General features: G+C 43.3%; 4 protein-coding genes across 4 annotated transcripts; 3 read left to right on the forward strand and 1 right to left on the reverse strand.

The window, feature by feature from the left end:
- Positions 1-911: 911 nt before the first annotated feature.
- On the reverse strand, positions 912-1,175 carry N7477_005748 (uncharacterized protein; the record flags this gene model as incomplete). The annotated part of the gene is made up of 1 exon (XM_056967411.1): positions 912-1,175. The coding sequence occupies one exon, from the start codon at positions 1,173-1,175 to the stop codon at positions 912-914; it is 264 nt and encodes an 87-aa protein (XP_056822165.1).
- A 2,268-nt stretch (positions 1,176-3,443) lies between these two features.
- On the forward strand, positions 3,444-4,292 carry N7477_005749 (uncharacterized protein; the record flags this gene model as incomplete). The annotated part of the gene is made up of 2 exons (XM_056967412.1): positions 3,444-3,707; positions 3,738-4,292. Coding segments are annotated over 2 exons (819 nt in total), but the record flags the coding sequence as incomplete, so codon positions are not given.
- A 589-nt stretch (positions 4,293-4,881) lies between these two features.
- N7477_005750 (uncharacterized protein) lies at positions 4,882-6,808 on the forward strand (the record flags this gene model as incomplete). Its single annotated transcript, XM_056967413.1, has 3 exons — positions 4,882-4,951; positions 5,055-5,713; positions 5,741-6,808. The coding sequence occupies 3 exons, from the start codon at positions 4,882-4,884 to the stop codon at positions 6,806-6,808; spliced, it is 1,797 nt and encodes a 598-aa protein (XP_056822167.1).
- A 403-nt stretch (positions 6,809-7,211) lies between these two features.
- On the forward strand, positions 7,212-8,052 carry N7477_005751 (Ty1/Copia family ribonuclease HI; the record flags this gene model as incomplete). Its single annotated transcript, XM_056967414.1, has 2 exons — positions 7,212-7,922; positions 7,993-8,052. The coding sequence occupies 2 exons, from the start codon at positions 7,212-7,214 to the stop codon at positions 8,050-8,052; spliced, it is 771 nt and encodes a 256-aa protein (XP_056822168.1).
- Between the last annotated feature and the right edge of the window lie 3,390 nt (positions 8,053-11,442).

Consider the following 11,442-nt stretch of genomic DNA (forward strand, 5'->3'; position numbering starts at 1 on the left):
CAAAGACCCCAACTTCCGGGAGAGAGAATAAACAATAGTTACTTACCGTATACCGCTGGCTGCAGTTGCGATTGCTGTTATCCATAGATTCGTTAGGACTGCTGTAAGACTACTGCAATCGCTGTTATGTCTGTGCTTGAATCGGATCCACCTACGGTATGGCTTAAATAGCCACTAGAGGGCTCTTACTAGCCTGTCAGTATCTTCCTAGGCTTTTTATGATGCAGCTCAAGAGCGAAGCAAGAGTGGTGGAGCTGCTCACCTAAGGCAGGCCTTATGTTCAATAAAGAAAGGAGCATTCCGACAGAGAGGATTAATTTTGGGGTTCCAGGAGGAGAACTGCGGAAGAGTCACATTTCTGAGGCCACCGAAAACACTATTGTAAGTGTCATCAGCCTGCCAGGTATACGTAGTGTACTGCGAGGAAACAAAGAGTGGCTTATTCACCTTCGCCGCAAATTTCTGACAGTAAAGATCTAAGTTGTTGGCTTGTGGTAAGTGATTCGTAGAAACATACAACGACGATAGCACGGAATTGCAGTCATAAGTTTCTTTTACCTAGTAATAGCTCGAACAAGTGGATGCGGCGGTGCTGGAGAAAATCGTACTAAACAAAGTTGCAGTTGCAGTCACAGTTGCATTAAGCGCGTACGCAGTTGGGGAAGTAACTGAGTAGCTCTTGGCACTGCCGCTCGAAGTCAAAGAATTAAAGTTGTTTTCCATGCCCTCATCGTGGCCTAAGGGGCTGTTCAGTTGAGTCTCTCATGCTCCCAGCCAGCAATCCGAGCATGAACCATTGACTGGCCAAGACTTATTGGCCCAGGAAAGTAATCGCGGGTCATAGTAATTGCCCGATCTAGTCGAGAGGGACTTATGGTCAGAATTTAACAAATTTGAGCCAATGTTATCACTCAATCGTCCTTCCGACAAGAGACATCGGACCTCAACAAGTAATCATCGGCGATAAACGAAGCTGGATAGGCTATATCCTCAACGACAATCACATCAGTAGTCTCTGTGTAGGCTGCCTCAATGATTGTTCTAGCACTTTTCAGAGAAGTATAGCAGTCATCGGTAAGAACAGGATAGCTTGTGAATGCCTGAATACCAACGGGTTGCTGACCCAGTGCCGTGGAAGCTAGCAAAGCCCATAAGGCAGTCCATGTCCCACGCATCTTATGAGTATGATGGAAGTGCAGATACAACCACCACACTCAAACTGATGAACTGGTAAGATGACTGCAACCGCCAGGAGGATGGCTGATTGAGCCATTTGGCAGAACTCAATTCACCGAGAATTCGAAAAAAAGTAGAAGAATCAATTGGGGCACAGCTAAACAGCCCGGGCCTTGAATTGGTATTTCATAGACAGGACTAAGTATGCTGAGACGGTACTAGAATTTAGTGCGAGAAATGTCTACAGCTAGTTGACTATCACTAAGGGTAAATAGGAGAGAAAGTGAGGTAACAAAAGAAATTGACACAAATGGCGGAACTATCTTGTGTTCTCACCGAGACGTTTACCAACGAGTATCTCAGCTCCCACCTGTTCGCATTGAATTGGGATACTGCCCCACTTCACCGCATCCTTGCCTCAGCCTCCATGATATCTAGATCCATAGCTTCATCTCTAGAGTCTATCCATTATTATATCTCTCATCTTCCATCTTCTATCTTTATAGGTTATGAGCCCTCTGCCTTGTTGAGGCTATTTAATTATAGTCTAACACCCCTCACCAGTGCTTTTTTACCTCGCCGTCGCCGACCTCGCCGTCGCGAGCGTCGTGCGAAGGTATTCTTGTTACTGAACGACCTCTAACAGAGGTATTTCCCATCAAAGACCTTTATTTAGGTACCTTCCCCGGTCTCTCTTATATCTCTCTGTCGCTAATATGGCTACGGACGATTACGGCAAGATCACTGACCGTATAGGGAAGCTAAAAGGTTCACAAAACTATTCTAACTGGCTATTTAAGCTAAAGCGAGCTCTTAAGTCTCGCGGTGTACGCCACTAGGAGATCCTTATCGGTAAGGATCGTCCCTAATTTACCTCTTATTGCACTGTCCCTAGCGAGCGTACCCTTTGTGAGTATATCGTAAAGGAACATAATAATAGGGCGTTACGTAAGTATCGACGACGACCACGCTCTCTTTTAGGCTCTTATAAAGATAATAAGCCGTCGGTAACTATCTTACCTAATATATTATCTATAGAGGAGCTCGAGGACTATATTCGTGAGTATTACGAAGAACTAAATAAGGAATTTTAAGAGTAGGAAGCTCTTATATTTATAGTCCTCGATATCTTCGTCTCTTATCTGGATTATAACCTAATATAATATATTTATTGGAATATAGACCAATGCTACAAAGAAAGATCTATCCTTATATTCAACATATAAGATCAGCATTGTATTAATCACGTGACCAGATTTTTTCTTCTATCAAAATGATATTTTGACCACTTCTGATTCTGGTCCGCGGCCCTCTCCCGAATGATAGGCAGGACCATTTTCCTTCAGAGGTAAATGGTCCGCCTTCAGGCATGAATGGTCCGTTCCTTCGGAGGTGCCTTCGGGCATATCTTGCCTGCGGACTTCGACCATGGTCTTCGAACCTCGGTGAACAGACTTCGACCCTCAGTCCCCTCAAGGATAGGCGGACCACTTTCCCTTAGGGATAAAATGGTCCACCTTTGGGCATGCATAACCTGATACTGCGGGGAAGCTTTCGGGGTGGCTGAAACCGTCGATTCTTGACATCATTCTTTTGGCTTTTCTTCGGTTCCCTTCTTTGCCACCTTTATTATGTTACTGTCTAGTATTTGTATGTTATTCTAGACGTCATTTCTAGGCTACTTTAGCCTATAAATATGTCCTTCTTTTCTAGCAGAAAGAATCAAGTCATTTTCCACTTTCCAAAGTCAGTTCTACTTTCTTCCTTTGATCCTTAGGACTGTGGTTCTGCCTTCGTTTAGGCTATATCTGCTTATAGTCTATCCTACGACCTTTGACCTTCTTCCTTTGTCTGGCACCGACTGACCTAGCCGGACTAAGGTTGATCCCACGGACTTAAGGGGCCACGATCTGCTTCGTGGTAGCTTTCCCCTTATGCTCCAACAGTTATGAGCCCGGATCTCGCTTCCCTTTAATATCTATTGCGGTCTTCTATTGAAGACCAGTTCTTCTGCTGCGGTCTTATACCCGATAGTTATAAGACTTGTGATCCAAAGCTATCGACGACTTCTCGACTTCTAGCCTACTTCACGGCTTATCGACGAGCACTTTGCTCTCACTTTGACTTCACTTTGTCTTCACTTTGTCCTTACCTTCTTGCCTATTATAACCGATATAAGCAAGATAGGTGTAACCTTGTCTGAGTCATCAGACTGGTATCTCTGGATTGGTTAAATTAAGTCTTATGCTATTGCAAAAGGCGTATAGGACTATATTGACCCCGACAATCCAATAAAGAGGGATATTCCTTCTTATCCTATTCGTCCTAGGGCTACTGATATTAACCCTAAAGCCCTTACCGATGAAGACCTGACCACAAACGAGCGTGAAAGGTGGAGAGACAGACGAAGAGATTATGAACTTGACCTTCGCGAATATGACCGTATTTCGGGTGCTATCTCTCAGATCTACCTTATCATTCAATCATCGATCTCCTATTCAAGCAAGCTTATTATTCAGCACCTACCGTCAGTTTATGAAGCCTTGTAAACCCTCCAAAAGCGTTATGCACCGACCACTGAAGCCCGAAAGCGGTCGGTCATTAAGAAATACCATCAAATGCACCGAATTCCACACTCTTTGACCATAGATGCATGGATTTCACAATGCGAGAACACTTATATAGAGGCTGTCCAATTGGGTATTAGTGAAGTCCAATCAAAGACTAGACCACTTTTGGACTTCCTTGATAGTCTAGCCTCTATGTCTCCCTCCTTCGCCGAATACTGGCATAATGAGATCAATCGGCTTGAATCTATAGGCCAAATAGACTCTATTGACTTCTTTACCTTGACAAAGAAGTATAGGGATTCTATTAGGCTTATTCCGCCTAAACGAGCCTCTTATGTCAATGCCACTTTTCGAGGACAATCAGAAAAGGGCCAGGGCAAGAAGACTAAAAAGCCCTGTCCATGTCAAGGGGGCGACTATGATGGTTACCACACATTCAGTGATTGTCCTTATATCAACCCTTCAATAAGGACAGAAGGTTGGAAACCAGACCAAACAGTCCTTGACCGCTTTAAACAAGCATGCACCTATTCAGGCTTTAAATAAGCCTACGACAATGCTATCAAGAAGCATAAGCAGGGCCAGTCCGACACCCATATGGGTATAGTCACTTGCCTAGCTTCTAAGTATGAACGGTCTAATTTGTGGATATATGATTCGGCCGCAGACACCCATGTTTGCAATGATCGTTCTCAATTCGTCACCTTTGCGCCCTATGAAGGAGACCTTCTAATCGGTGACACAAAGGCTTCTATAAAAGGAAAAGGCTTAGTCTATCTTCGCTTCGAAAACACCACTTTCGACCTCTATGAAACCCTATATGTCCCTCGCTTCCATTTGAATATCCTTTCAGCAAAAAGGGCCAAGAAAGGGGGTGTTTACCACAATCAAAGGCTTGATAGGCTTGAGACAAAAAATGGGACGCCTATCTGCAAGACTTCGGATGAAACAGGTATTACCCTTATTTTAAGGGCAAAAAATGAGTCGATGCAAAAGGGGCGCGGCTCCCCCGGCTCCCCTCGCTCCATCTACAAACGGCTTTGAATACGACTACAAAGCCTATTCAACCCATTGAGGGGAATCCGACCCGAAAAACGACACTTGCGAGCCTAATCCGAAGCCTAAGGACGAGCCTATGACATTTGCATCATCCTATGATCCGGCTATCCTCAAAGGCTCAGACAGCCTATGGCACCAGCGTCTAGGTCATCCTAGCATCGACGCAATCAAGCATTTAGAAGCCTCTACCACAGGGGTGGAGGTAGACCATTTTTCGGCCGAAAAACCCACCTTGCGAGACATGCCTAGTCTCTAAGGCTCAAAGACAGGTGTCTAGACGTCCTATGCATATTGGAGACCACCCGTTCGAAACAATGCATTGGGACCTTATTCATTTGGGTCCTGGAATCAACAATATCCACTATGCAAGCTATGCGTATTGTCCAGTGACGAAATACCACCTATTAGTCACTATTGCAAGAAAACACCTGATCCAATCATCATTGCAGCAAATGATTGATTTTGTCCTTACCCAATTCGGCATCCGCATCAAACGCATCCACCTAGACGGGGACCGCAATATCCACCAGGATAGGTTTCGGACTCAAGGAATTGAGGTCAAAACCTCACCGCCCTATCAACCAGAGCAAAACCCTTTTGCAGAAAGGTCTGGTGCAGTCATTATCTCTAGGGCTAGGGCTATGATCATTCAGGCATCCTTACCTGAATATTTATGGCCTGAAGCAGTCCAAGCCGCGGTCTATGTGCTTAATCGAACCCCGAATAAAAAACTAGGGTGGAAGACACCCTACCAGGCCTTATTTGAAAGCCTAGACCCTAAACCAGGCTATATGAAGTCAAAGCCTGATTTGTCGAATCTACGGGTCTATGGCTGCAAAGCCTTTGTGAGGATCAATAATATCCCTCGTCTCGCAAAGATGAAGCCTAGAGCAATGATAGGCTACCTTGTCGGCTTCAAAGCATCCAATATATAGAGAATATGGGTGCCTAAGGCCCATAAGGTTCTTAATGCAAGAGACTGTGTGTTTGATGAGAATAGTTTCTATCAACCAAATTCGGCATACGATGTGATAGACGACCAATCCAAAGAAGCTATCCAGCCTTTATCAACACACGAATTCAACCTAGTCATTTCCGAGACTAGCATTGAAGAGCCTCTCGATAATCCTTTGACGATACGGCCTTTACCGGACGAACCAGAACTATCGTCCGATGACGACATTGAAGAACTATTGTCCAATGACGATATTGAAAAACCTAAAAATAGGGAGCATGACTACGAAGACCAAATCCTCGGCGACCTACCGCCTTCCCCAGACGAATCAGAAGAAAGAGAAGAAGAAGAAGTGAGGCAAAACCAATGCGAAAGTGAGGATAACCTTACTCTAAACGGGACCGAAAACGCACCTTATTCGGGCAATTTTAGAGTAAATGACCCTTCACTTTATCCTTACCCAGAAGTCGGAAACGCCTCACTTCCCTCTGAACCTTCTTTATTGTCCCAAATCACTATTCCGGCCGAAGACCTTACCCCGGATGCACGTGTTCCCGACCAATCACCTAATTTTATAGTCTTAATTGATAACTCTTCCTATAACGAGGAAATGTTGAATCAATACGACCACCATAAACGGGACAGATCTTCCTCGCCTGACTCATCAAATAAACGGCACGCCTTCGCTTCCTTTTATAATGCCTTTTCTGCGGCTATAAAAGATCAGCCTAAAAAGGTGCATCAGGACGATCTTCCCCTTCCACCAGAATCATGGGAAGAAATGCTTAATCATCCTTATAAAGCCGAATTTATGCAAGCCGCAGACATCGAATATCAGAAACTTGAGAATATGAATGCATGGACACCCATGAAGCGAAAGACCATTGAAGAAGACCATAAGACATACAAATGGTCTACAAAGCCCCACCGATGCCCTAGGCACCAAGTTCTACCACTTAGATGGGTCTTTACCTATAAAGTGGATGAAAATGGCTATTTAGCCAAATTCAAAGCTAGAATTTGTGTCCGCGGAGATTCTCCAAGTTGACCGCAATGATGAAACTAGGGCTACTACCCTTGCTGCACGGACCCTTCGGACTCTTCTTACTATTATTGCTGCATTTAACCTTGAAACCATACAATTGGATGCAGTAAATGCCTTCCTAAATAGCAAGCTAGACGACCCCGTTTATGTTGCCTTCCCCCAAGGATATGGCCGCAAACACTACATTCTACGGCTTAACAAAGCCCTATATGGTCTAAGGGTAGCGCCTATTTTATGGCAGCAAGAAATCCTTCAGAAACTGGCCCAGTTTGGATTCGTGCCTATTCCTGAAGACCCGTGCCTATTTGTCTATAAAAACGTCGTTTTGATGATATTTGTGGACGATATCTTAGTCATCTTCCACCAAACGCACAAACATGAAGCCTATGAGCTTAAGGACAAGCTCATGCAAGCCTATGAAATAAAAGACCTAGGCGAGGCAACGAGGTTTATAGGCATTCGAATCACCCGCGATAGGGACACGAAAAGGCTATGGATCTCCCAGGATGCCTATATTGAGAAAATTGCGCATCGATTCCATATAACGCCTTTGAAACCGGTTAAAACACCATTTCCACCCTCGCCGCTCCCCGCTCCACCTTCGGACTACCAGACTCCCCTAGCTATGATCCATCTCTATCAGCAGAAGATAGGATCATTGCTTTATGCCACAATTATGACACGGCCTGATGCCGCAAAAGCCACACAAATACTTTCGGAATATCTCACGAACCCTACTGAAAAGCATATGGACGCTGCAGACAAAGCCATAGCCTATCTATACCACACTAGATATAAGGCTATAGGGTATTCCCCTGTGCAGTCTGATAGTCCTACCTTTGTGTGTGTAAGCGATGCATCCTATGCAGACAATATCGGACGAAAGTCATCTGAAGGCTATATAGCCTACCTATTCAATGGTCCGATAGACTGGATTGCACGGAAGCAGAAGACGGTGACGATATCAACGACAGAAGCCGAATTGCTTGCTATTTCATCAGCTAGTAAGCATGTGATGTGGTGGAAACGTCTCTTTAGGTCTATTGAACTAGACCTAGATCAGGAAAGGCTTAGTGTCCTTTGTGACAACAAACAGACCGTGGACCTCCTTACTAAGGTCAATTCTTTGTTCCGCACAAAGCTTAGGCATATTGATATCCACCACCATTGGTTACGACAAGAAATAGTGGCCGGAAACATCGATATTGCCTGGATTGAGACCAATTCTATGCCTGCGGACGGTCTAACCAAGCCTTTGCCTTATCAGAAGCACCAGCGGTTTATCGATCATCCCCAAGACAGAATTGTCGAAATCTAGATCTTCGAGACTATGTACGCATAGGTCTAATTCTATGCCTTATTCAGCTTATAAGCTCTGATAAGCTGAAGGGGGTGTATTGGAATATAGACCAATGCTACAAAGAAAGATCTATCCTTATATTCAACATATAAGATCAGCATTGTATTAATCACGTGACCAGATTTTTTCTTCTATCAAAATGATATTTTGACCACTTCTGATTCTGGTCCGCGGCCCTCTCCCGAATGATAGGCAGGACCATTTTCCTTCAGAGGTAAATGGTCCGCCTTCAGGCATGAATGGTCCGTTCCTTCGGAGGTGCCTTCGGGCATATCTTGCCTGCGGACTTCGACCATGGTCTTCGAACCTCGGTGAACAGACTTCGACCCTCAGTCCCCTCAAGGATAGGCGGACCACTTTCCCTTAGGGATAAAATGGTCCACCTTTGGGCATGCATAACCTGATACTGCGGGGAAGCTTTCGGGGTGGCTGAAACCGTCGATTCTTGACATCATTCTTTTGGCTTTTCTTCGGTTCCCTTCTTTGCCACCTTTATTATGTTACTGTCTAGTATTTGTATGTTATTCTAGACGTCATTTCTAGGCTACTTTAGCCTATAAATATGTCCTTCTTTTCTAGCAGAAAGAATCAAGTCATTTTCCACTTTCCAAAGTCAGTTCTACTTTCTTCCTTTGATCCTTAGGACTGTGGTTCTGCCTTCGTTTAGGCTATATCTGCTTATAGTCTATCCTACGACCTTTGACCTTCTTCCTTTGTCTGGCACCGACTGACCTAGCCGGACTAAGGTTGATCCCACGGACTTAAGGGGCCACGATCTGCTTCGTGGTAGCTTTCCCCTTATGCTCCAACAATATTAAATAGACTGAAGACGCTTCTAAAGCCTTTAGAATTATCGAAAAGCTATATAGCCGCCCTATATAGTAAACTATCGCCACTAAGTAGGCAAAGCTTAAGTCTACTATCTATAAACTAGGCCTACAGAGCGTACTATTTATAGTAGCCTAGTAATATACCTACGTAGAAGTAGACTAAGTATTAGGTAATAAGTATCTCCCTATCGCTATTTAATTCTCTATATTCGTCTGTGCTATAAGCTATCACCCTAATATTATAGTATAGCTTTAGGGCACTCATAAATTCGACCTAAAGGATATTAGACTTATAGAGAACGTCTTCACTAACTTTTCTATTACGGAAGACTAGCGTATAAATAGCACTAAGTAATATCCTACCCTTTCTTCTAATATAATAAAGAAAGGTACTTAGCAGTAGGCCTCGTAGTATCAGACTTTCTAATAGTTTTTATAGTAGCCTAGTTCTTAATAGAGATAACAGAAAGACTATTCCGGTCGATAGTAAGGTTATCTAACTCCGCAAACTTCTACTAGTTAGGGGGGGTAGCCGAAGCAAATAGTTCTATATATTCTATAATAAAAAGTTAGTATATACCTCCGAGTAATACTTCCTTAATCCCGCAAATACTAATAAGTCCTTTAATAAAGATATTACTACGGTAAAGGCGACTGCGGAGCTTCTAATAAGCCCTAAGAATATATTTATTAACACTATTAGTGTTTAGATCGATTCTCTCGATATCTCTACACTCTTAATAGCGAATATTAATATAAATCTACTTCGCTAGATACTAGATTCGGGCGCTTCGTATTATATAACGCTAAACCGTTATACTTTTATTAAGTATTATTGGAATATAGACCAATGCTACATAGAAAGATCTATCCTTATATTCAACATATAAGACCAGATTGCATTGATCACGTGACCAGATTTTTCTTCTATCAAAATGATGTTTTGACCACTTCTGATTCTGGTCCGCGGCCCTCCCCCGAACGATAGGCGGGACCACTTTCCTTTAGGGGTAAACGGTCCGCCTTCAGGCATGAATGGTCCGTTCCTTCGGGGGTGCTTTCGGGCATGCCTTGCCCGCGGACTTCGACCATGGTCTTCGGACCCCGGTGAACAGACTTCGACCCTCGGTCCCCTTAAGGATAGGCGGACCACTTTCCCTTAGGGGTAAAATGGTCCACCTTTAGGCATGCATAGCCTGATCCTACGGGGATGCCTTCAGGGTGGCTTAGACCGTCGATCCTTGATATCATTCTTTTCGCTTCTCTTCGGTTCCCTTCTTTGCCACCTTCATTATGTTGCTGCCTAGTGTTTGTACGTCATTTGTATGTTATTCTAGACGTCATTTCTAGGCTATCCTAGCCTATAAATACGTCCTTCTTGTCTAGCAGATAGAATCAAGTCATTGTCCACTTTCCAAAAGTTATCTCTACCTTCTTCCTTTGATCCACAGGACTGTGGTTCTGCCTTCGTTTAGGCTATATCTGCTTATAGTCTATCCTACGACCTTTGACCTTCCACCTTTGTCTGGCACTGACTGACCCAGCCGGACTAAGGTTGATCCCACGGACTTAAGGGGCCACGATCTGCTTCGTGGTAGCTTTCCCCTTATATCCCAACAAGTATACCCTTTATAGAGTCCCCGTAAAGGCTATAAATAGGAAATATTTTTATATATAGGGCCTAAGCACTGTTAACCTAATTACGCTCGGTAATAATAGCCAGATTATTAGTTCTATTATCTTAAAGAATATCTGGCACGCTAAGGACCTCGAGAATTCCCTTATATTGTATCGTACCTTATTCCGCGACAATAGTATTACCTATACGCTCTCGGACTATATAACTCTTACTAAGGTTATTTCCGGTAAGGTCGTAGGCTATAGAGACACTAATAACGATCTTTACTGGTTACGAACTAATTCTAAGTATTAATTAGAGACCTTCTATACTTTAGTAACCTTCTTAACGTCCGCTATAGCTTTAGTAATATAAGCTATATCTATAGAGGTTAAACCTATCTCTATAGACCTCGTATATCGATATTTCTATTATATAGGTGAGTAGCGCGTTCGCTATATACCTACCTTCGCGGAAGGTATTAAATTAATTAAAGGCTCCGCCTAAAAACTCTATATCCTCTTTGCCTCGCTAGCAAAGGTTATTAACTTCCGTATAGCGATAATAAATCTATCCGCGTCCGTCTAGGCGACTCTCTATATATTAATATCTGGGGACCTATTTTTATTATCACTAAGGAAGGCGAGACCTATTTTATATCTATTACCGATAAGGCGTCCTATTTCTGCTAGATCTTTCTTATAAAAGCCCGTACGGACGTTATTAAATTCTACTAGGTCGTAAAAAGCTATCTTCTTACCTAGTTTAGCTACTAAGTTAAGTCTATATATAGAGACTAAGCCAAAGAATTTATTAGTCTATTATAGTC

The sequence above is a fragment of the Penicillium maclennaniae genome (genome assembly GCF_028827695.1).
Source record: "Penicillium maclennaniae strain IBT 15551 chromosome Unknown utg000005l:1.0-2652337.0:1.0-2654196.0, whole genome shotgun sequence".
Classification (NCBI taxonomy): Eukaryota; Fungi; Ascomycota; class Eurotiomycetes; order Eurotiales; family Aspergillaceae; genus Penicillium; species Penicillium maclennaniae.